The sequence below is a fragment of the Watersipora subatra genome, chromosome 3 (assembly GCF_963576615.1).
Source record: "Watersipora subatra chromosome 3, tzWatSuba1.1, whole genome shotgun sequence".
NCBI classification, from domain to species: domain Eukaryota; kingdom Metazoa; phylum Bryozoa; class Gymnolaemata; order Cheilostomatida; family Watersiporidae; genus Watersipora; species Watersipora subatra.
In genome coordinates this window covers 47,563,745-47,590,852 of record NC_088710.1, presented here as the reverse complement: position 1 = coordinate 47,590,852, position 27,108 = coordinate 47,563,745, and the positions used below count along the sequence as shown (strand labels likewise).

Sequence of the window (27,108 nt, the reverse complement as noted above, 5' to 3'; positions counted from 1 at the left end):
TAACATATATTTTAGCATTAGTTCTTATGATTGTAAAATATATTTTATTATTAGCTCTTATGATTATAACAGTTTTTACTTTGCACATTTTGGCACCAGCAACATCTGCTTCAGGTGAGCGGTTGATTGCACTATTGATGCCAATCTGAGTTCATTATCACTTATTGAATATCACATTAATTTACAAACCAAATCGTTGAGTCGTTTTAATGTTAGTAAAGGTTCAATGCTCGTACCAACAATTGAATTTTTGCTGAAAAGACTCAAGGAAGTGACGACGTCCTTTATGCATTAGCAATGCTTGTGTGCTACTTTGATATGGGTGTTATGCAAGCTTATAGATTATAACTTTGGAATTGAAATATTACTTACTATTTTAAAAACTTACTTTAAAAACTTTAAAAGCTTTATAACTTTTAAAAACACTTGGTCAGATTTGTCGATTATTTAATTGTTTCTCATTACATCTATACTGAGTAGGTCTTCATTAACAATTAATATTTTATAACAAGGTGAACATGAATGTGGACAAAGAGAGAAGTGCACCTCCTCAGTCAGCATGGAGCATCATGAAAAAACTACCTGTAAGTCTATAAGCTGTCGACAAATTAATTTGCTACACATGCCTGCTTGAGAGCATTTAATTTTGTTTACTTCTGTCTATAAGGCTCATAAAAAATCCATTCAGCGAACGATAGTGCAGGCATAAGTGTTTGAGGACTTCGACAGCAGTTTCTAGTTAAAATCTGATGGTAAAATTTCATCAACAATATTAAAGTTGTTGCGTTACGTCCTTTCTATAATTATGCCCTGCATGCATTTTATTGTTTACTAACATCTGACAAAGTCTAATAGGAATTATCATAGTAGATTAGACAAGTCATATATTAAATAATTTTAGCTAAATATACAATTTCAACTCTGCTTCTGTTCCAAATTACATTCTTATATATAAACCACAATGTTTTGCTTTATCGCTTAACCCGTTTGTTGTTTTAAATGCAGAACATTTTTAATTACTATAGAGCTTCTTAATTAGTGTTGGCCTTTTATCCCACGACCAAACGAGTGGAGCGAAGTTTGAGAGTTTTTATGATAAATGCATGCGCACGCAACTTACGAAAATTTTTCATCAACAATGTCGCAAACCCTCGTTTCGAAATCTCCTCAACAAATTTAACCATCGTTTTGTAGAGTCGTTAAAGTATAATAATGATACAAAACACATATAAGCCTATTTAAATATGTTACCAAGTCTTTGTAAATTGTCGACAGTATCTTAAAACTTACCCATCTGATCGGATTATACACAAATAGACAGATTAATTTGGCCGAAAATCGCCACAAAACGCTTGGAAAGCTTGGTTTAATAGAAGTTAAGACCGGCCTACAATACGCCAATAAAGCCATGGGACAGATAGTAGAACTATTTAGCAGTGCGAATTTCACGAGAAAACCGTGCTCATTTTACCAGTCTATGGCATTGTTTACTTGTAATCGAATTTATTAAAAGGTTTCTGTAATAAACGTAGACCGTTTGAGACGTAGACCGATTTACAGGTATGAAATTGTGGTACACAGTTTATCAGCCTATGTTTTTTTTGTCCAATCACCGAAGGTTTCATTAAATTATTTAAAACGTTAGCCGAAATTCTTTACAACTTATGTACAAGCTAGGGCTGAACTACAATGTCCCTTTATGACGAGAACATTTTTTTATTTTGCTGCAGTTTGCAGAAAACCTCCAGACGCGTGAACGTTCATACTTGTTTTCTGTTAAAGATCGCTATCAAAACCATTCTACATTCAACACAACCAACTTTCAAACTGTGTATAGTACACAGTAGCTTGCCATTTTACTTCTAATTTTGCAATTCAGAGTTATAATAAACATATTTCCTTATTGTTGTTGTTAAATTACATACATTACAGTAGGTTAGGCCTGCAGCTTTAATTAACAATTTAATCTAGAAGTTAACAACTTCGCTAGGGAGTGCATCACTTGATTAGCTATCAATGACCAAATCTTACAACGTAAAAGAGAAGCGATCAGATTGCGTGACCTTTAACAGAACGCTGAACTTATCTAACTTTTCTATATTTGTTGAAATTGTTATTTGCACCTTTTTGAAGTCGTGCTCCCTCAAATTTATTTTATGTCATCTCGAACAACTTTCATTTACACTATACTCTGCCAATTCCGGCTGAAAACTACTTTTTCAACAGCCATCACTGCCATTTCTTTTTTCCGTTATCACTTATTCCATTATCAGGTCGTGGGCTGTATGACCGGGGAATTTCTAGAAATTAAAATGGAACTTTAATACTTGTTCAGAAATGATATAGAGGATTTTGCTGAGAAGTTCTTCACTTAATAGACACTCTAGCCAAGTATACTGAGATACATGTATATGTAGATGGTGACAGCTTCACTGTCCCACTTTATTTAGCTTAATCAATATTTTCATCCGTTTTTTGCATGTTTTAACAAAATATCTATTTTCATGTAGCTCTCATTATTTTTGTTGTAAATTATTTGTAGAACATATAAAATAATAAACTTCATGTTTTTGTGTGAAGGCTTGCAAAAAATTGATGCCACTGAAGCTGGACTAAAATTAAGATATTTGAAGAACGCCCTGTAGCGTATATCAATATTTTTGTACATTTATGTGCATACAGAAAGCAGACTAAAATGTACAAGTTCTTATATGAAGGGCTAATTGAGCTTTCCGTACAATTTTGAGTTAAACAGGTGCAAGTAACTGTTGCTAGCTTATGCAGTGCTTATAAGAAAAATATTACAAAATTGTAGTTTTTACTTTTCATCATTTTACTTCAACTATTATGTATGACACAGTATTGGTGTAAAGGGATAGCCACAAGATAACTCGTTTGAACTTTCAACACGAAGAGCTTCATTAGGGAGAAGTACCTAAAGTGTAAAAGCTTGCAACTGAACGGTTTCGGTCATTGCTTTAGTTCAGACAGGTGCCACCAGAGCCTAATTTTGGTTGGCCAATGCAATATTTATAACATTTTTCACAACTAATGAGTTCAATCAAAATTCAGAATGCAACAACTAGAATCGCTTGCTCTACACATAATTTTCAATTTGTCAATTCCTTACAAACTTGCTTTGCTTTGGTTAAGATTTACACATCTGAGAAGCTTTTGTTTGGTTGACTTATTGCTTACCTTTCAAGCAATCAGTTTTTTACAACGCCAGCCCATAGAGGCATTTGATGTGGAATTTTTTGGAACTTGCTCTCTCTCTCTCTCTCTTTTTATCAATGGCATTTGCCAGAATAGTTATAAATTTGTTAAGCATCCAGGGAGTGGATTTTTCATGAAATCGGGGTGTAGTTTCAGACAGTTTCAAGAGTATTGTATAGGACAGCCCAATGGCATTGTCATTGCCCATAACTTATGTTGACTGAAGGTTGATACAGAGAGCAAGAATTATGACCTGACCAGCCACATCGCAGATATCCTCGAAAAGCAAGCTGTTTCACAAGTGGATCGACTTAGGTGTGAACTTGCTATGAGATTGCAGCAAATAAATGGAAGAGTTGACAAGGCACTCAATTATGTTGGCATGAGTCGCTTTGAAGCACCAGTATGTATATATAACTAGGCGATAACTTAGCAATGTTTGCTAATTGCAGGCTATAGGTAGTTTTGTGCCTTAGTATGGGATTACCTGGCTAACTGAAAAACACACTGCGGGCAATGCATTTGTCACCTTGTTTTTCTATAGCCTATACTTCTGTAGTATTTTGTTTATGATTGCACCTCATTTGTCTTAAAAACAAACAAATTGTGCTGTCAATACAGTTATGGGGATTTAGTTGTGGAAACTATTTTTCCTGGTATGTGTTGCTAAAATATTTAATTCTATCATTCCGTGCAACATTATGTTGCTGTGATGCAACTTTGAAAGTCTCTGAAGTTTACTTTTATTAGATGTTAAGTATTGCTTTTATCAAACCAGTGTAACACGTTGCTAAACACATTTGCTGGTATCTTACAGTTAACTTGACATAATATAATAGTTTTTAACATTCGAGCTACTGCCGAATTGTGTGAAGCCTATTGTGTGAAGCTATTGCCAAGCTGTGAACAGATTGCTTTTGTACGATCATGGCCTAACAGAGCCATGATCGTACAGAGCTATATTTTAGTGATGTTATTATAACATCACTAAAATATAATTTAGTGATGTTATTATGTTTTATAATAACATCCCTAAGTTATATTTTTATGTGATGTTAATATAACATCACATAATTATATGTTATATATAATATCGCATATAATTATGTGATGTTATATTATATCACATTCAATATAACATCTTATATTATATGTTATGTATTATAAGATGTTATATTTTATAATATATAATATTATGTTATAAAATATAACATCCAAGTTATATTTTAGTGATGTTATTATGCATTCTGTTTTTAGAGACTAAAATTGAGATGATGGGTTGGCATTATGTGTTTTACAATTTAGTTATGTTTAGGATCACTTTGAAGCTGAGGTTCACAGCCTTTGAATGATGTATAAACTTCTTTTATGTAGGGTCACTTATGTAGAATCACCAAATTTGAAGTCATTTAAAGAATCCGTTTTGTTGCAACTGGCTAGAATGTTCTTGCATATTTGGCGCACCTAAAAAACAACTGCGATCCTGACAAGTCATTTGATGATGTTAAAAAGTTTTAGTCAGAGTATGAAATTTTTATAACTTTTATAATAAAAACATACATTATAAAGTGCACAAAATGCTTGTCACATTTCTTTTAAAGATTTTATCCACAAGAGGCTTTCACTTCTTGTTTGATATGTTCTATGCATGTTCGTCTATTTCATAGGCTTTTGAACTGTTTATATACGCTGCGCAGCTCCTTTGAGAATTTCTAATTTTACATAATAAATTTACTCATGTTTAGTTAATAGCAATGTCATCTTGATTAATAACAGTTTCCATTTAGTCATCAGAAACATGATTGTTGCCACCCTATAAATTCTACTCAATACTCATGTAACCGTTTTTATTCGTTTTTTTTAACTCTTCTTAATGTTGCGAATATTTTTAATGACTGACTTATACATTCTACAAGTTTTTTTTCATGCCAATAAAGTTTCTTTTGTCTTTTGAATTCTTCTGTTCTAGGTTGGACCTACAGAAGATGCCAATGAACAACAATCCTTATCTGACAAGCATTTCATGGAGCAGAAAAGGCGAGAGTCATTTTTGGCAAGTCTAAAAGACCACATGGTTGACAGTTCTCATAGAACAAGACTTCTAGAAGAGCTCTATGAATGGTTCACAATTACCAAAGAATACGTGGTAAAGTAGACATAACTATAAAATAACTTTCACATAACATAAGGAATTTATGTAAAAGTTTTGCTTCATACTCCATAAAAAACTTTCTTTAGTTTCTCCAATTACGCAAATTTTTTTCGAATTTTTAAATTCTTATTCGAAGTTCTCAAATTCTGATTGGATTAACGAGGATCATGCAGTTAGCATTTAAAATATCGCTCTTTCTCTTGCCGCGCTTGGGGAAGAAGACGACGGACATCTCTATTATATATACCAGCAGCTTAGCAGTCTAGTTTGGCGTGAGGGGACTTCAGGGGTGTCGGCAAGGTGCAGAAAATCAGTAGCCCCACAATTACCATTAAGAATTGATGCGGGTGTAAGAGTGTCAGTCGACCGATCTGAATGTCACGAGTTGATCTTTTATCTAAGCTATTTTTTATCCCAACCTTGAATCCTGGAGACAAATAGATGGATGGACAGATATATATTATCTATCTATATATATTATGCGCCGCTCTTATTATAGTAAGGCATATTTTTGTTTTACTTTATTGTAGGTGTATGAAATATTTTATTATTTTTCTTTTGCAGAATAGATTTTGCGGTCGAAATAAAATGAATAAATCATTGTAAATTGACATTGAAGGTGTGCGCTCCCATTAACTTAATTATAAAATTACCATAATCATGAACTGAGTGAAATTGATGAGAAAAAGGAGAAAGGTTGTTGATACAAACTGATAATACTGCAGTTGCGGTATAATCAATAAGTTAAAAAGTTGAGTCTAGTTTTGTCTTGTTTGAAGGTCCAGATGGGTGAGCTTTGAAAGATTTTAAATTTACATGTATTTTATCGTACATATAACGTAAAATCTTCAAAACGTAAACATTCCTGGAATGGATTATTTACATTGTAGGAGCGTCTACTGTATTTAAAATAATCATAACGTAGTCTTTTCTTTCATATTTTCATCTCATTGCTTTTCATTTAGCTTGCACCAAACAGACCTGTAAATGAATGTCAATTTATATTGTAGATATCTATAACAGCGTTCAGTTCCAGTAATAGGCATTTTTATAGGAAACATGACATGAAACAAAAAATAATTTTTAATTTTGCATTAAACTTAATTTTAATTTTGTCTTTGTTTTAATATTTTTATTATCTTCTTCTAGCTTGGCTCTTTTTGCCTCGCTTTCACTTTTAGCCGACCTTTCTAAAACTTTTTTAAACCAATCCGACAACAAAGGCTGAGTGATGGTGTTTTCGTAAGCGGCCTTTTGCATACTAGGTCACCTAATGGCTGCCTCGTAGAGGTGGAACGAGACAGGTTTTTTAAGCTCGAGACGAGACTCGAGACACTGTCTTGTAAAAATTCGAGACTCGAGACACGAGACAGTAAAATAATGAGCATTTGGTGATGATTTTACTACACAAGTACTAGCTACTTGGTATATATAAAAGTAATAAAACTCTTTTTAAATTGAATTTTCACCTGGTGTAAACGATTTAAATACAACATTTTAATAGTGATATGCATGTAGTTTTTGTAAACAAAAGTGACACAAACAGCTCTAAAATACCGAAGTTATATATTCTAAGAATTTTGAGCTTGATTGATCATAATTATTATAAACATATTGCTTTGTACATGTATATTTTTACCATCTATTGAATAGTTCTTACTTTTTAATGTAATGTGTAATGAAACCGATAGCCGTCACTCTACAAAGAAATACCGCAACTAAAAGAACACACGATAACACTTTCATTCTTATCGTTTCATTAAAGTTTGCTTTGTGTACTAGCTGTAGTATGTGAATTATATTTAAATTGTACTCATGAAATTATATTAATTACTGTATACATGTATATTCTTACATTGAGCTAACAAAACGTCATTGTTAACCGAGCACGGACTATGGTCGACACAGCCTTTCGTTCGTTTCTCCGTGTCCGGGCAAGTTTTACCCGCGATTGGTAGTATATACGTAAAAGAGGCCCGAATTTTATGAAGGGCAGTTGGTGTTTAGACACGATACGATAAAATACAGACATTTTACCCGCAAAAGTCTTATTTATTAAATTGGATTATCCGAAGAGTAATTAGATACGACCAGAATCTGTTTTAACGACACAGAACCGAACTAAAAAATAACAGGGCCGTTGTCCGGACTACATGATTAGACTCAGTGGCCAACATAATCAGTAGCAACAGGTAGTAACGGACCGGGTATAACTTTAAAGGCAGTTGCCCGCAATCCATTACAATATATGGAGTTGTTGCTATCGCAAGAAGCCATGTTTTAACAACCGTGCGCAGGCGCTTTAGTTCTACTTCCTGTCTCGAGTTTGGCAATAGTTAACTCGAGACGAGACCGATACGAGACGAGACAGGTCGATACTCGAGACGTCTCGTGTCTCGTTCCACCTCTACTGCCTCGAGAGCCATCTTGTATACTCGTATCTCAAATTTGTCTCTCGCATCTCAAGACAAAACTTGCTCAAGGTTTCGTTCATGTCTCAAAGTGCTCTTATGTTGGAGCACTCGTACTTCGAGGTTGACTGTATTTAGTATTCTATGACAGTGGTGAACAGCTAACTGATTCTTACTACTAGCCTTTTGCAGTAGAATAGGCTAGTAGAATAGGCTAGTAGAATAGGCTAGTAGAATAGGCTAGTAGAATAGGCTAGTAGAATAGGCTAGTAGAATAGGCTAGTAGAATAGGCTAGTAGAATAGGCTAGTAGAATAGGCTAGTAGAATAGGCTAGGCCATGGATGTTAAATTTCCATAAATATATCTGCAAGTTTTTTAGTTACTCGATGTCAAATCCGAGGTTGACTTGGCCTCAGAAGAGCGAGCTGTCATTAATATCACGGCAAACATCGAGTAAGAGTTTCTATACGTTTACCTTATCAGCTATGATTATTCATTACTTTCTATATTGCAACTTTTGCTAATGTATAGACAAGTTTAGTGTTGAAGAACTGCTATCTCGGATAAGTTATGGAAGTATCATGTGTAAGGCTCTGGTAATCCTACATTTTATATAGCGATGCCATGATGAATACTCTCGCAGCTGTAGCAAAGATTAAACGACTTGGGTTGAAATTACTAGCGAGCTCAGGGTATGTCGATGACCTTGGTAGGAGAAGATCGCCACCTAAAATTATAGAAGGTAAGCAGCACCCATGAGATCATTTATTAAAGAGCATAAATTATGCAAAGGGTATGAATGATAATTTGTATAGTTAACAGACTATTTTTATAATATTTGCTACTGAGTTGGAGAACAACTTGAAAACGCTTCCCCATTTTTATCATCCTCTATTGGTATTTTTAATCTAGCAAATACATAGTTCTTCTTTTGCCCTTGCAGAGAGGTTTCTGCTGGCTGACTATGGAAAGAACCTCGATGGAGCTCTCGGTGTGATGAGAAAGTGTCACGAAGAGTTGAGTAAAATGCTCAAGAGTCCCATGCTCAGGAAATGTAAGCTGGTGATGAGCCCTTGCCAATCTTTAACTTGTAAACCTTGTTTAACTCTTGATATACTGAGTCGTTATAGCTTTTTTATTTATTTAGATTAATAATGCTTAAAAAGTTTGCATGTATAAGCATCATCTTTGTAGACTGCTCTGACAGATGTTTATTCCTTGCTTCCCACTACTAGTACCTACTAGCTATTATTACGTTGAACATTGACACATTTGCTACCCAATAGCTAATTGTAAGAATTCAATAAGCTTGGTCTTGTTTTGGTATCTTCTAAATCCTATAGTTTTTCATTGTATTTATTACACTATTTACACATTAAATCTGTATTTAAAATTCCGGCAGGGATTATGTCAGCCAGGAAACAGATGAAGAACCTGTCCGTTGCTGTCGTTAGCTCTTTCATCCAGCACATGAAGATACAGCAAGAAAATCTAGCCTTGAACAAGGTTCCTACATTTATTTCTTCAATGATATATGATTGCAAATATTTGTGTTTTTATCAAATTCATGATACTCTTACATCAGCACCACCAGATTTTTAGTAGTTTTACATGCCTGTGAATCTAGTAAAAGTAATAGCAATATTTATATAGAGCTTGTTACATGTATGAAGTATGAAACCTCGAAACCGCGCTTCAGTTTAGTCAAAACATAGACTTATTTGCATGTCTTCGCCTATTAGTAAAATTATCAATGTTGCAAAAGCTGGCTTGCTAGAACCAATAACCTGAAGCATGATTTAATAAGAAGTAGAATTCATTTGTTCCAACTCTGTGGGACAATGCATAAAGGTGGTTTACTTACAGAGTTTTCTCATAAAGAAAGTATCTCTCAAAAGCTCAAGCCACTGTTTATTGGAAGCACTGTATCAGTTAATTTGTATATCTGTTGATGATTGCTTATGTAATGGTACTACCTATTAAATAACTTGCAAAATATAGTTTGATTTTAATGAAATGAGTTTAAAAAGGAAGGTTAGCTATTCAATTGCCACTAATATTAAATATCTATTGATGAAAGATATCACGAAAGATTAAGCTAAGATTGAAGTAGCAATTTTACTTTCGCAATGAATATTATTTGTAATACAAAAAAGTTTTTATAAAGTCTGCCAACTATTATGTCAGCTATTCATCTCAGCTATTCAGCGTGAGTAGTTTTGTTTATCTGTAGAAAAAGTTGCAGAATTTAAATCTGCTTAAAATTATAGTTGCAAATCAAATATAGTTGCTCGAATCATTTAGTAAATAACTTGTAGGCTGCTCTGTCATCTAACTTTTATACTCATACATTTGGCATCATATATTCAGTATGATGACTCTGCAATATCTGGATGAATTTAGAATGTACATAATACTTATGGTAGATCCATGCGTTTTACTGAAATTGCAGAAAATAAACAGTCTGACGAATAATAACACCTCTCATGATGGCAAGCTGTCAGCAATGGGTTTGCAGCTGCATCACGCTACACAAAAGATTCAAGATCAAAAAGAAAGAATGGTTTGTTACATTTCCAGCAAATTTATTTTCTGCGAGAAATCCGCAAAAAATTCTATTTGTTGATACTCTGACAAAATATGCTATATTTATGTACAATCATTTTAGCTACATGTATCTACTGTATATAAAGTATCATCTTTTTTAATATGCTTTGGAGTTACCAGTTTATCTGAGATAATGACCCAGGGGCTTCGTGCATGTGTATTTGAACAGCACCTGAGTTTAAAATTTTAAGAGTTTAGACAATGACGTTATAGCTGGTTAGCTGTGGCGGCGGAAATGCCACGCCTCCAATTGATAGCATTACTGAGACACTAACTTTCACCTTCCAAAAACCCACTTCAAAAAGTAGCTAGGGCTACTTCACCACAACAATTATACTTCTCCACTTTTTACTTTGTTGGTGATTCCCATATATTAGAAGTTTTCCTTTTCTAAATGTTTTTTTAAAAAAGTCCAAAATTGTATATCAAATACCAGTATCAAATACTGTAATTGGTAAAATAAGAATTGGTTGAATAATAATTAATTTTTTAATTAATATTAGAATTTAACTTATTTTTTAGTTTAGACTAATATAAAGGTCCTCCAGTCAATATTAATTTTTTAGCACTCGTTCTAGGTTTCAAGACGTGTAAAAAACTCAGCTCAATGCAAGTGTCTGCAAATTTTCTGAACGTACGCCGCCACCAGAAGTGAGGCTTTATATAAAACGATGTTTACATGATTGTCCATACTCTTTTATGTTCTACTCAGAACAGCACCTACAAATACACTATAAGAGATATTTTAATTCTGCATAAAAGCATCTCTTCAGGATGACGTAAAAAGTGCTGCAATACTTATTATTCAGCCGATATGCAGAAGAAGTCATATGCATAGGTAGAAAAGACTGCTGAACCTTAGCTATGATTGAAAAATGTTTAAGTAATCTTTTTTGAGGTTTATCATTTTATGTAGTCTAGTTTTTAATGGCAATCTAACGCCACATTTGGAATATAAAACTGTCAACATTATTCCTTCCTTTTAGTGTCCGTTTCTGCCTGTCATTACTAAAAAGAGGATGTTTTACTTAGCATTATGCAGACCTATAATAGCCATATCGGTTGTAAATTGATGTCTTATTCTAAAAGTACACAGATTATGACATTTTTCCAAGTCATAAACCTATTAATTGACAGATGGACACTACTATGGTTTTTAAATGTTTCAGCTATTTTTAAAATGAGTATCATCAATTTTGCTTAGCATCTCTCTCTTACCATTGAATGATATAAGGTTAGGTGTAGTCGAATGACTCAGTTAAAATAACTAACTTCTAGATCTATGCAGTTATATGGTCCCGTGTTACCATGTTATATGGTTACATGAGTTCTTGTTATCAGTCACACAGTCATAAGGCGGTACAGAAATTTTACTTTTAAATGATTATTTTGCATTTTTTTGTGATAGGTCATACATAGTTTAAATACCTTCTCACAAATTAAAATGGCGCAGGAATGTTGCACTAGACTCAACACAGTTAGGACTCCTCACACAAGGTCGACATTGAAAGGTAGGGATTGAGCTCCTTTTGCCAAAGCAAGTAGTTTTTTAACTCTCTCAAGCGTTGTCCGCAGTCCTTCAGCTGACTGCCTTTTTCAGCTATACATGTAGATTGAGCTTATTCTTCCAGACATGAAAAGCAGCTAGTTGGAGTTGTCTTCTCAACTTGTAATTTTTGCAGTGGAAGAATACAACCATCTGCCAGTAATAAAATGAGCTGTTATCATAAGGCTAATATTTTAGCTTAACTTTTTAAAGGATCATCTCTGGCTCTTCTAGTTTTAAGCCGAGTTTTATTGTTCAATGCCACAACAGCATGTTATTCTACCATGCATGATCACACCAAACTGGCACAACTACATTGGCTCACTAGGTAGCTAGCCTTTGCTTGCTCAACAGACTGTTGCTGGCATTCCTTCATTTATACTTAAAAATAACATAGAAACTGTGTTTTAACTACGTTATTGGACTGTAAATCTTCTGCAGTACAAACTTTACGTCATCTTATTCAGTAAAGCCTAAAAAATAATTTACAGACAACAATATTTGACGTTTAAGAGTTGCTGACTTAAATCTGGCTTAGCAGATTTTCATTAAATTTTGTCAGAAGTTATTTATACCTACTTCACACCCTTCTCAGAGAAGCTTCATTTTTCATAATGCCTTATGAACTTGCTAGCAGCAACGGCAGCCCTTGCATAAATGTGATTGAAGGAAATCATCATTTGGAGTAATGTTATTGTCAAAAATCTAAGTTTTACAATGTGCAATAGGCTTATAAATGCAATTGAACCTTCATAACAACAGGACGTACCAATTTCATCAACTAATTCTTAATAATGTTGTCATCTGACAAGCCTATTACCTGTGCTTGCTTCTTTAATCCCTTTCTACGCGTGTCTTGTTGCCATGATCTTTGGCAGAAAGAGATGGAAAAGCTACTGATGGCAGCTCAGCAGAGTGATGATTATCATCAAGAGAAGGTGTTGAAGCTTACAGATGAATTGGAGTCATTGTCGGTGGCCCAGCCAGCCAAAAAATCAACTCCTAAGGAACCAGACATTGACACCGGTTTGGCAAACATCTATTTTATGCCTAAATTATATAAGTAGTGGGCTTTTAATGTGTTCATGCATTATGAAGGTATAACACATCCCTCTTGCGTTCACGTTACCTTTTTGAAACATTTTTTGTTTGTTATTGAAATAGATGCATCTCTAAATGCTCAATTAAATGTTTGTTTTGTTTTGTAATTTGAAACTATTAGCTTTTACTTGATGTGAATGGTTTCTATTGTTCCAGCAGTCTCATGGAATGGTTGGCTACACAAAGTAATCTGATAAAGTCGGAATATAAAATATTGCATTTCTTATTTTCCCTACATGTATATGGTGTGAATGAGGTAAAACATGTAGTGGTAATTCAAAAACTTACTAATGCCCCTGTGTGTAGAATGTGTATGAGTAATGTTATGATATTGCATCATAAAAAGGCAGTTTTGTTCATGCCATTCTCGTGTTTAAAGAGGATCATTAGCTCTAGGCTGCGGTGATCTGACAAATTCATATAACCACTATCGGATGCTTATTAACGTTTAATCAGTATGCCTTTCTATGGTTATCCTATGACTATCAGTATTGTTAAATGCTACGACTTGTTGTCGTATTTTTCATCTTCGTAGCATGCAAATGGTTTCTGCATAATTAATTCTTCGAACCTCAAAAAATTCAACCCTCGATGCAAGGTGGGATATTTCTGAACACATCGTATCAACAGCGTAGTACTGCATATGATGTAAACATCAATATTCATATTATTGCATAAATCTTTGCGATCGGAGGTTAGATTTTCATCGTTTTCATTGATGAGGTCCTTACAGAATCTCTGTTTTCAAAGCACGTGTTTTAAAAATATTATCTCCGAAATGGAAAATATTAACTCCGAATTTAAAAGAAAAATTTCCCACACGTTTTAACATTGACATTTGACCTTAGTCGCATTTTAATAGTATCAGCCGGGATATAAAATATGCGCACGCTGTAGCTAAAAGCGCAACAGGCTAATATAGAAACAACGCGGAGTTGTGCAACAATTTCTTCGTAGCATGTAAACTCATCAGCTACGAACAATTATGAGTTGTGCGACCACTCTTGCGTATTATCTAACTACATGTACGTCCTCCCCATTCCTACGATCAAAACCACAACTTCGAAGTTTAAAAATTCGTAGCATGTAACACTAGTGTATCTCTACTCACAAATACTTTCACACACAACTTCTTCTCATTGGCTGTTTCATATCAATTTGTATAGAGTAAACTAACTGGCTGCAAATGACTCAAGTAATAATAGGAATCGCATTCCAGCTTTTATTAAAATACAGTCATACATCAAAACAAACAGTGAATTTGATCTCATATTCATTTCGTATGTCAAACTCATCCAATGTAGAAGCTAATATTTTTATAAGAACACATAGTATTTTATTTAAGTTATTTGATAACTCCAAAATTTTTATGACAAATGTATAAGGTAATTAATTACTTATAATTTTAAAACAGGTGCTTTGTATGAAAATATGTTGAAAACTAATTTGATGTAAAAAAGTAAATCAATAATGTGATAATCATTAAAAAATGTGTTAATTGTCTCTTTGTTTTGATGAGAAAAACTGGCAATTGAGGTACAGCCTTAGTGATATGGAAGGCAGATGGGGTGGAGGCAGTGATGGTGATTGAGATACGAAGCTGGTCTAACCTAGACTACCTGAGCTTGACATTATTATAACCTGTTTTTACCGGTATATATTTTTAGTTTCATAATTTTGTTCATAGTCAATACTGCCAGCCTCTCCTCTGACTCGTTTCAGGTTTTTTATTCCTCGCCGTTTTATTCCTTACTTTTTTCTTCGAAATTCAAGACTTTTTAAAGAACTGATCTGAAGATGTTTTTCATGTTTTTGTATAATTTCTATAAGTTCATACTTTCATCACCTTTCGTCACTTCACTTTTTCATCACATTTTTTGTCACTACTACCAACCATAACTAAAATTTGTGCTAGGTTTTGAACTTTAGACATGTCAAAATAGAGTTCGAGCGCTGCGTCAAATATATGCTCAAATTTTGTGCTATGTACTGAACTTCAGATACCATATGTCAAATTGTATTTTGTACCTTGAAAAGTATTACAATTGATAATTGTGGTTCCTAAATAGAGTATGCTTCTCACTTTGATAACATGGTGGCAGCCTCAAAAAATATTGTTGTAGCCACAATGGTTGACGCACCTCTCAAACTAACAGCACATCGTTATTCGCAGACAAGTGACCATCAATCTGGAGGCAGCTCTTTCACTCTACCAGGGCTAGTTATGATAGGAACAACTTCTTTGAACAATATGCAGTTTGAAATCGGGCGCTTGAAGGTTTGTATAGCTGATTTGTTAAATTGCTCGGTATGACATGTGCATTTTAAATATAATTTATCTTTACTTAGTTCTTCCTTAATCAGCCTTTTGCACATTGGTATGTTTAAATGCTTTGTTGACACAATCTACTACTGCTTATGCAATATTTTATATAAAACAAGGTGGTACAGTTAATATAAATTACTCATTTTCATAAGATTGAATATTTTTGAAGACGACAATCTGAGCAATGTTTAAAAGAATTTTGAAAAACCTCATCTATAGCATGAAATTTTCAGTTAGGATAGTGAGCCTACAGACACGTTGCTACAAACAACTCTGCAAATATTACATTTTCAAAGGAAAATGTTCTTCAAACTTTATTGTAAAAGCAGTATTTTTCTCAAACAGCAGTTTTTTTGGCATAACAAGTTTGAAAACTCTTACAGACTGCTTAGAGTATTTTAACATCACAATCTATTTTATGATTTGGGCACCAAAAATTCTGATATTTAATGCAGGTTTGTCACAACTTACTTTTTTCTACTATGAGGAATGTTTGTACTTACTTCTGATCTGCGGTATCAGTCATTAGCAGCTATTTTCATAGTATTTATACTTACTTTCTGTAATTAATTAATTGATGCTTTCACAGAATGAACTAAAGGAAACAAAGAAAGAGAAACCACAAAAGGAACGTTCAAAACAGGAAGTAACTATGACCATCACTGACACACCTTCAGTTCCAAGGGACGATCAGGATGATAAAGGTTTTGCTCTCTTGCCTATTACTCATATTGTTACAGTTTAGCAAGCTGCCTGTGATATTCCTCAGCTCTTGACTGACATTAACTTTTCCTTATTTACCTTAAAATATTCACTCTGTTGTTACAAACAACTTGTAATTCCTCTCACTTCTTTAAAAGGAACTACATACGGTCCCCTACTTACAAACATTCGAGTTACGAACAACGGTACATACGAACAGGTCTGCGCGCATGTTCGCCGCTAATACCGACGGTATTACCGACGTATTAGCGGCAGAAAGTGGCTCTACTCGGAAGCACCACCCAGCATCCTCCTTCCTCTGCCCAGTTCGTTGCAGTGCATAAGTGCGTGAACGTATCTCCAATGCGCAAAGAACTTTTTTATTTTTGCTGTACGTATTGTGAAGGAATTTGCCGGCCTTTACTTGGCACGATCTAGACTAATAAATAAAGAGAAGAAAGTGCGTGTAGTTTCATTCGGCTTTTTATTAGCGAAAGAAATTCAACTGTTTCACACATTTACAACTTCCTCTCATTGGCTGTTTCATATCAATTTGTATAAAGTAAACTAACTGGCTGCAAATGACTCAAGTAATATTAGGAATCACATTCCAACTTTTATTAAAATACAGTCATACATCAAAACAAACAGTGAATTTGACCTCATATTCACTTCGTATGTCAAACTCATCCAATGTAGGAGCTAATATTTTTATGAGAATAGATTGTATTTTATTTAATTTGTATGATAACTCCAAAATTTTTATGAAAAATTTATAAGGTAATTAATTACTTATAATGTTAAAACTGAGGCTTTATATAAAACGATGTTGAAAACTAAAATGTTGTAAAAAATTAAATCAATAATGTGATAATCATTAAAAAATGTGTTAATTGTCTTTTTGTTTTGATGAGAAAAACTGGCAATTGAGGTACAGCCTTAGTGATATGGAAGGCAGATGGGGTGGAGGCAGTGATGGTGATTGAGATACGAAGCTGGTCTAACCTAGACTACCTGAGCTTGAAATTATTATAACCTGTTTTAATATATTTTTAGTTTCATAATTTTGTTCATAGTCAATACTGTCAGCATCTCCTCTGACTCGTTTCAGGTTTTTTATTCCTTGCCGTTTTATTCCTTACTTTTTTCTTCGAAATTCAAGATTTTTAAAGAACTGATCCTAAGTTGTTTTCCATGTTTTTGTATAATTTCTATAATTTCATACTATAATTTCGTCACTTCTTCACTTTTTCGTCACCCTTTTCGTCACTACTATCGCTCGTTTGTCTTAATGAGATCTAAGATTTTAAAATCATATCAAACCTAACTACGTGAAGGAGAAGTGTGTATATAATTACTGAGCTATGTATGTATAAATATATATGTACATGTATATAATGATTTCAAGAAACTTTAGATGTCACATGTCAAATTGTACTTTGAAAGCTGCGTCAAATATATGCTCAAACTTTGTGCTTGGTATTGAACATCAGACATCACATGTCAAAATGTACTTCAAACACTGCATCAAATATATGCTCAATTTTTGTGCTAGGTACTGAACTTCAGATGTCACATGTCAAATTGTACTTTGTACCATGAAATGTATTACAATTGATAATTGTGGTTCCTAAATAGAGTATGCTTCTCACTTTGGTAACGTGATAGCAGCCTCAAAAAATCTTGTTGTAGCTACAATGGTTGATGTACCTCTCAAACTAACAGCACACCGTTATTCGCAGACAAGTGATCATCAATCTGCAGGCAGCTCTTTGGCTCCACCAGGGCTAGTTATGATAGAAATAACTTCTTTGAACAATATGCACTCTGAAATCGGGCGCTTGAAGGTCTGTAGGCCCTATAGCTGATTTGTTAAATTGCTCGGTGTGACATGTGCATTTTAAATATAATTTATCTTTACTTAGTTCTTCCTTAATCAGCCTTTTGCACATTGGTATGTTTAAATGCTTTGTTGACACAATCTACTACTGCTTTTGCAGTATTTTATATAAAACAAGATGGTACATGTACCACATTGTTTTATGTTTTCAAAAATAGGCCTACTCAATCTTACGAAAATGAATCATTTTTATTAACTGCAATTAATATAAATGATTCATTTTCATAAGATTAAATATTTTTGAGGACAACAATCTGAGAAATGTTTTAAAAGTATAAAAAAAAACCTCGTCTATTATTGGCATGAAATCTTTAGTTAGGATAGTGAGCCTACAGAACGGTAATGATGATTATTTACATCTTTTATCGACCCACGCTATGACTTGCATGCATGACTATCAAAGCATTAATATTATTTCAGACAAAAAATCTATTCTGGATTAAAACAAAAAAATTCTGTCAGCACCATTTTCACATCATGGTAGCCATAGCTAGTAGCTGGGGAATAACCGTCATGAGCAGGTTTCAATAAAGTCTTTGATAGCGTCTTTTGTTTTTTACAATATAGATCAGTGTTGAAGAAAAAGATGATGCTGAAATAAGAGCCACCATTTTTCGCTTAAACAGGAATTTTTTTGAGAAACTTGTATAGCATTATTATAAAAATAATGTGTTCATTTTTATCCACTTACTGCTTTTAGCAAACAAGCTGATAACAAATATTGTTGAACAATTTTGCTGCAAACAACTCTGCAAATATCACCTTTTCCAGGAAAAATGTTCTTCAAACTTTATTTCCAAAACAGTATTTTTTCAAAACAGCACTTTTTTAGCATAAAAAGTTTGAAAACTCTAACAAACTGCTTGAAGCATTTTAACACCACAATCTATTTTATGATTTGCGCACCAAAAAATTTGATTTTCAATGCAGCTTTGTCACAACTTACTTGTTCCTGCTACGAGGAATGTTTGTACTTACTTCTCATCTGCAGTATCAATCATTAGCAGCCATTGTCATAGTATTTATACTTACCTTTTGTAATTAATTAATTGATGCTTTCACAGAATGAACTAAAGGAAACAAAGAAAGAGAAACCACAAAAGGAACGTTCAAAACAGGATGTAACTATGACCATCACTGACACACCTGCAGTTCCAAGGGACGATCAGGATGATAAAGGTTTTGCTCTCTTGCCTATTACTCATATTGTTACAGTTTAGCAAGCTGCCTGTGATATTCCTCAGCTCTTGACTGACATTAACTTTTCCTTATTTACCTTAAAATATTCACTCTGTTGTTACAAACAACTTGTAATTCCTCTCACTTCTTTAAAAGCAACTATAGTTTATTTTATTTGTCAAGCTGTTACTATGCATTTTATATGTTGAATTAAATGCGAATAGGTAGAAAACTAAGTCTCCTGAAATCTAATTTGCATTGTTATGTATTTTATGTGATGTATATTTTGAAATTTTGTTCATAAAAAATGGCTGTTTTTGGATTTAGCTTTTTTCTTGGAGCTTTTCTAAAGACATTGGTGCTATTCATGAGTCATCTAGGATACACAGGTTTATACTTTCTTATTTGTAAAAAGTATGTTTTAGCAATTACCAAAAATGTTTCAATATTTCATACTGATCTACTTGGCAGGCAACAAAAATAGAACTTGTTTTTAGGATAATAAATTTGGCAGGCTATGAACAGGCTTATGGCAGCGGTATTTAAAAATACTGTTTTGAAATACATTATTTTACACAAAAAATTGTGTGATGCTAAAAATGTATTTTTTTTAATGATTTTTCATGCTTTAAATGTTTTCGCTTGGATCACTATTACACATTGTTGAGGCTAAAGAGCTATTTCCTCTAACCTTTTCTCAACTCATTCTCTTTTTACTTCATTCTTTTTGTCCTTCATTGTTTATTAGTACGGCTACTCCTTACATTCAACCTATAACTATGTATTTATCAGCCTGTTTAGTCATAGATACTGTTTAAACTATCTTTGACATTTGGCCATTACGCTTGTAATATTGCTGTATACAAAATGCTTCGATTTTGTATGACAACCTTATGCTACTTTAGAGGTCAAGGCTGATGAAAAAAAGGAAGAGTCGCTGAAGGCAGAAATCTTTGCGCTGCAAGAGGAGCGAGATGTTCTGCAAGCAGAAACTGAGGTAGGAATAGTTTGAAAATGGCTCTCTCATCAATGTATCTGATACATGTATATTAGAAGATCTTTTCAATGAATTTTATTCAAAATGTCTACAAATTGAAAGTGTGCAGATTGCAAATTTTCACTGGTTCGTCAATAACTCGCTAATTCCGATCACTATTTGAATGAACAAAACTAGCAAAACAAAAAGGTAAGATACCATAGAAGTTTAGCGCATGCGCTATACGCTGAACTTGTCTGACCTACCACTAAATTAAATATTTTCTGTCAGTTTCTCATTTTGAAAACATTGGACAGGTGGTCAACTCTAACCATCTTGCATGTCATGCCGAAATAAAAAATAAACAAAATTTAGATTGTAGCTGGAGAGTTTAAACGCTCTTGAATTCCTTAATCATACCTTATCGTGGTACTTGGGACAAAATAAAAAAAACCTATCGTAGAATGGTATGGAATCCCATATACATTCCGTCAAACCTCAAAGTGAACGCCATGGCGCTCTATTTTTCAACCCTTCCTCTATAGTGGCGGTCAATTGGAGGCGGCGTTCAAATAGAGGCCGGCGGCGGTGTATTTTTCCAAAACCTCGTCAGAATTTTCGGAAGATAAATTTAGCCCTTTTTTGGGCGAAGCGAATGTCGCCTATATTTTGCTCCTTTTTCTGGTGGAGCGATATTAAGCCTTTTGGATGCAATATATTTGCTAAATTACCATCAACTTGTCCAAGTTCTTTTAACAAATGATGGCATTTCTATATGAAATCCAAATCAAGTATTATTTGGATGTAAACAGTTCAAAATAAGATATACCGATACTGTAAGACCTCTAATTGAATGCCACGGCGCTCTATTTTTCAACCCTTTCTCTATAGTGGCGGTCAATTAGAGGCAGCTTTCAAATAGAGGCGGGCGTTGTATTTTTCAAATGGCTCGTTAGAAATTTCGGAAAATAAAGTTAGCCCTTTTACGGGCAAAGCGAATGTCGCCTATAGTTTGCTCTTTTTTTTTGGTGGAGCGATATTAAACCTTTTGGATGCAATAAATCTGCTAATTTCCCTCCAACTTGTCAAAGATCTCTTAATAGTTGTACATCGAAAAACCGAGAAATATATCTACCAGTTGATATCTATAGCTTGCAATTGACCTGCAATGATATAGTTTGTGTCCTTTGCAATTTGTTGGCATTTTCCATTTAAAAAAAAATCTAAATTGGAAGATATACTTTTATTCTATATCTATATTTAACAATGTTGCATAAAAGCTCATTGCACTCATTGATATGTTCGCTACAGTTTACAGCCAAAACTAGCTTTTTATGTGTAATAGATGTGGAGTTATCAGCATCGAGCTATTGTAAGCCGTTAAGATAGCCGCAAAGATGCTATTAAATAACATAGTATAAATCTGCGTATTTATAAGTTATATAATGATAATCTATCAAATGATACAAATATATATTCATGAACAAGTGACATAAACGAACCATATACATATTACTGGCAGAAACAAAAATTAACATTTTTAAAACAAAAATATTTCCATTGTTTGCTCGGATAGCTGCGTTCTGATTGTTGCTTTTGATGGAACGAACATCTTCTAGTTGTGTAATAGCTTCCACAATATCTTCTGGCCTCAACTCTTCTTCTGCACTGCTGAACTAGTCGATATTAGTGTCAAACATTTTTTTGGCAGAGCACAACTTTAACTTTACTCGTTGCATTTAGCACAAAAGCAATACAAATGAAAGAATTGATTGGTAATAATGTAAACGATTCATTATTGATAGATTTTGTGGACGCTTTTTTACTGATCATTTGATGTTATGGGTTCATAAAGATTAAATATAATCAAAGTGGTGGTCAAATGGAGGTGGCGTTCAGATAGAGGGTGGCGCTCTATTTTTCAACCCTTTTCTCGTAGTGGCGGTCAAATAGTGGCGGTTCATTTAAAGGTTTTACGGTAAATTGAATACTCCATATTCTGCAATATACACAGTAAGACCTCTATTTAACCGCTGCCTTTGTTTGAATTCCACCTTTTTTTGACCGCAACTACAAAAAGTTTAAAAAATAGAGTGCCACCCTTTATTTGAACGCCACCTCCATCTGACTGCCACTTAAACATTCTTTGATTTTTACAAAAACATATTAGCAAGTAATCAATAGAAGTGTCCACAAATGTTACTGATAATGACTCGGTTACACTATTAACCATTAATTCTTTTGTGATTGCTGTTTTCAACTCATTTAACTCGTTCAACTCAAGTCCGTTTTCAACTCCAAAACTTTACGTTTTTTTTACACAAATAAAATGTTGCAATAGAAATAGTTGACTGTATCATGCTAATAGTAGCTTCTTGTTTAATGCGGTCTTGATCCTTTGACGTATATGAAAAATAGTTTACAAAATTGGAATGGAAGCTGCACTACCATTTTAAGACTAAAACTTGTGCTTAGCGTGCAAGCTGCACATGTGGCTAAAAGCTTATTATCATTGTGCGAAAGGTATTCAAAATGCAACAGGTGTAAGTTTTGCCCTGCTAAAAAATTGTTTGGACACTATTATCAACTAGTTCAGCAGTGCAAAAGAAGAATTGAGGCCAGAAGTGACTGAGGAAGGTGAAAAACAGCCGAGAAGATGAAATGAATCCAAATGAAAGCAACAATCAGAATGCCACTTTTGGCTGCAAATGGTTACAAACTATCAATTATGGCTTTATGCAACCTTGTTAAATATAGTTGTAAAATAAAATATGCCTTAAATTTAAAATAATGGAATAAAAAATTAAAAGATTGAACAAATTGCAATGCAGAATATAAAATCATTTTAAGCTAATTGCAAGCAGCATATATCGACTGGTAGAGATATATATCAGCTTTTCAATGCATATTTATTTAGAGATCTATAACAAGTTATGGGTAAGTTATAGCAGATTTCTTACATCTAAAAGGGTTAATGTTGCTCCGCCCAAAGGAAAGCGCAAAGTTTACGCGACATTCGCTTGGCCCGGCCAGAGGTTGAATTTATTTTCCCAAAAATCTGACTAGCTATTCGAAAAATAAAATGCCACCCTCTATTCAACATTGCCTCTAATAAGACGCCACTTGAGGGGAAGGGTTGAAAAATAGTTTACCATGGCGTTTGAGTAGAGGTTTTACAGAATGTGGTCAAAAGAATCGAAATATTCCATTGTGGTTGTTTAGTTATATGTTGTTACCTATATTCAAGCCAATGCATAGTGACTTGGTCTTCTAATACCCCAAATAATAATACTCTGGTTGCAATATCATAGGCTAGGCTATTACCCCATTGTAGATTTATAACTTTTGGTTAGCGAAATATGAGGCGTTGTGAACGCTAGCACTAATGATTGCTCTACTAAGCATGCTGGAACTTTCATTTTTAGCAATTTTAATATCGTTTCAATATTAAACAGAGTTATCATATCATGAGCAGCTGATTTTAATTATAAATAAGCTTTTTTCGGTGTTTTTTGAATTTCATTTTAAAGCATACATGTACTTGTTGACAACCAGCAAACCAATTATGGCGAAGTAGTAATATCGATAGCATTAATATTAAGCACTCTAAATTTATGTGAGCTGTACTGTTAGCATCAGCTACCCTGAATTTGATATATTTCTTTACTGTAATTTAGCCTTTATAACATAGCTGGTCGCAATATCTAAAACTAGTAACTGTTCACTGTATTCCCATAAAGTGTATTTGGCCTCACTAAGGAAAGCTCGAGTTCCAAAGTTGAAGAGCTAAAGTTCTTCAAAGCCCATTTGGTTAGGTTAGACTAGCTTATGTATTTCTAGTTATTTCTGTTTATATCAATCAGCATAAGAAAAACGATCTCTTATAGATTGTATAAAGGCTGTTTTAATAAACCAGTAGTTTGATATTTCTCAATTGTTAGAATTAAGGCTTACCAATCCACAAAGCTGGTCGTACATGTGAAATAGAACGACAAACGGACGTAAAGGCGATGGCTGTGAAGACTGCAGCAACAAACACATGACTAAATTATCATGTAAGCAGCGCACCAAAAGTTTACAAATTAAAAACACGAACAAAAGCCGATGCAACTTTCACTATCCACATCTTACGCTATTTACCGATATTTATAGACTTACCAGCATTGTCGATGTCTATGTTGTTTTTACCTAGATAAATATTCCTAGACTGACGCAGACGAGAGTGGTAGTAAAAAGTTTGTTTTAATCACATTAGCGTATGATATCAATATTGACATCATTTGTTGCTGTTCAATATTGAGTTTATCACCTGTTAACACGAATTATTACCATTTTTTCTATTTATGAGTGATGACTCATACTGCCGTTAAAATAATAATATAATTCTCGTTAGTCTACCAATCACTGACAGTTCTTGATCGCTAATTTTCTTGCCAATTGCTATTAATATCTGTGATCTAACGCGTTCCTTTCACATGTAGGCCTATATAAATTATTGTATGTACCATAGTCATTTTAATAATAAAAATAAGTAACATATTTAGATTTATCTTTTGTCAGGATTACATAGCAAAATCACACAAAATACTATTCACCATACATTTAACATTGGTGATTGTGGTGATTGGACCAGACAGGCATGGTGTCAGTAGTACCTAATCTATATACATGTATATCTTTCTCAAAGTTTGTCCATTTGTAGGATTGATTGTCCGGCTATAGCAATTATTAGAATAGTTGTAGCTGGACAAAAGTGCAGACGCAAAGTCATGGCTTACCGCCATTAGAAGCCTATCTTATTAAGCAGCTTACTAGAATTTTCCATTGGCAATGTGCTTGGCTAACAGCTTGAAAGTTACAGTTGTTTGACAAAGTTTTAAAACCTTTACAGTTGTTTTTATTTTGTCTCTTAATTTATTTCAACTAGACAAAACACTCCTTTCGTGATATGTAGTTTAAAAGTTAGAATGGCAAATATAGTTTTAGGTATCTAGTAGTACCTAGTCATTATATATATCATAGGTTTAGGTCTATTAAATTGCAGTTATTTTATGCCCCTCTGCAGTACATGCAGTCTGACTGAGTCCATGGTAGTAAATTATACACTTCATCCGCTATTAGTGGCAATCAAAGGTATGCTGCTATATAACACGATTTTAGAATCTTAACAATGTGTTTTTATCTGTTTAAAAACTTTTTAATGTTATGGTAGTTGGCGGACTCCAGTATGGAGAGAATAAATTATGGATACTGTTTTATACGCGTTGTTTTATGGCTCTCAAGGCACCACCAATTTATGATGAAATTAATTTGCCATCAATATTTTAGAGCAACAAAGAAAAAATGGCCAAGTTGCAAGACGAGCTCACTGATTCAGACGCAGCTCTGCAACAAAGAGAAAGTCACATGGAAGAGTTACAAAGACGTGTGATACGGAATTTTCAAAACTTTCTTCCTGGATCACGAAAAACTTGTGTAAGCCTACTAAAAACATTTTACAAAGCCACTAAAGTATGCTTTGTACAAACTATTGCTGGGCACGAGTACTTCTTGGCCAACAAAGTTTAGACTCATCCCCTTCCGTTCGAGTTTTTCGAGTATCGGGTAGATGGTAGTGCTTAGCACGAGTACTTTTTGGCCAACAGGTTTTTTGGGTATCGGGTTTGTTGATACGGGTTTTGTCTAAAATTTCTAAACATCAGACATATTTTAAATTTTACAATGCAATTATAATTTTATTCAAGTTATTTATTGTTTTTTACTAACTACTTAACACTTTGAAGTTTGAACCCCAACTGTCGGTTTTCAGGCATCGCGTAGGGTGTCAGAATCTCTATCGCCCAGAATTCCGGCATTCACATGGCTGTGTTTACAAAAGCCGTTTCTAAGTAACACCGTAAACCAATCAAATTATTGTTTTGCACAGAATATTAGACCAGAAATTTCACTTCCATTTGTAACAGTTTTCAAATATCTTTACCTACTTTCTTCGTTTTAATAACAAATTTTATTTGGACGATATCGCGAAAAAAAATGACACGATTCGTTTGTTGGTGGATCATAAATGATTCTGATGCAAATAAAGAACTTCACAATACTAATTATAATTTTCTAGTATATTTTGAGTCATGAAGTAATGATGAACATGTGCTCAATGGATATGATGCTATTGTAAATGATTTTTACGAGTTCTTTAAAATCGTACAAACTTTTATAGTTTTAGCCCGAATAATGGTCAAGTGCTGTTTTTTCTAATTGATGACATTCGCTTTGGGTTGCCCAATTTTTTGCTAGTGTTTTAACAAATATCATTGTATTATGAGCACGCTCAGATGTATACAATAAAAGTTTAAAAACTTCGGATTGTTGGACAGATTGCCCAGGGTTACTGAGCCAGGGTTCAAAGGGTTAACAGGCTGATAATTAAACACTGTTTAGAGGGCAGGGCGCAATAGGCCGAGCTTTTGTCCACTCTACTCAACAGATCCGTGTAACAAAACCCGAACTCGCAAGTCAAAATCCGAACCCGCAACATCGAAATGCTCAAAATCTCTATTACCCGAGTCTCGAAAGAAGATAAACCTGCGAGTTCAACGAGTTCTATTACCCGTGCCTAGCACTAGTACAAACCATCTGGTGAAACATGGTTCTTTTTGCATTTGTAGAAAGGCTATGATAGTTGTTTGCATAGTGTAAATCAGATATTGGACGACATGAAGGACTTTTTGGTGAACATACATTACGATAACAAGAGGATGGCGAGCTACGTAAGGAAACAACTCGATCGGTGAGCGGTTTTTGTTATTTAATATCGCTGGTAAAAAGCTGGATCACCAACATTCCTATTCACAAGCATGAGAGCTCTCCAGTTGTGCGAGAAAATTGGCTTATTTTGTAGCTAAGGCCCTTGTTATTTAAAAGTAGATTAAGTTTTTGATATTTAGGAAAATTATTTTTTTGTTTTGCTTTATTGTTAACGTATGAAATATTT

The 27,108-nt window shown here is 33.9% G+C and overlaps 1 protein-coding gene across 1 annotated transcript; it reads left to right on the top strand.

Annotated features, from left to right (window-relative positions):
- Nucleotides 1-518: 518 nt before the first annotated feature.
- On the top strand, nt 519-26,908 carry LOC137390662 (putative uncharacterized protein MYH16). Its single transcript, XM_068076989.1, has 15 exons — nt 519-584; nt 3,443-3,619; nt 5,186-5,367; nt 8,398-8,522; nt 8,724-8,834; nt 9,183-9,286; nt 10,233-10,343; nt 12,812-12,959; nt 15,158-15,312; nt 15,950-16,064; nt 17,755-17,909; nt 19,027-19,141; nt 20,047-20,138; nt 25,446-25,592; nt 26,783-26,908. Exons 1-15 carry the CDS (start codon nt 519-521, stop codon nt 26,906-26,908), a joined length of 1,929 nt encoding a protein of 642 aa, XP_067933090.1.
- The last annotated feature ends 200 nt before the right edge of the window (nt 26,909-27,108 follow it).

Bases quoted from the DNA above. Each gene is read 5' to 3' on its own strand.
- LOC137390662 (XM_068076989.1), top strand. From the start codon at position 519: ATGAATGTGGACAAAGAGAGAAGTGCACCTCCTCAGTCAGCATGGAGC. The intron at 3,620-5,185 runs GTATGTATATAT...CTTCTGTTCTAG, and splicing joins TGAGTCGCTTTGAAGCACCA to GTTGGACCTACAGAAGATGC. The intron at 20,139-25,445 runs GTAGGAATAGTT...TCAATATTTTAG, and splicing joins TTCTGCAAGCAGAAACTGAG to AGCAACAAAGAAAAAATGGC.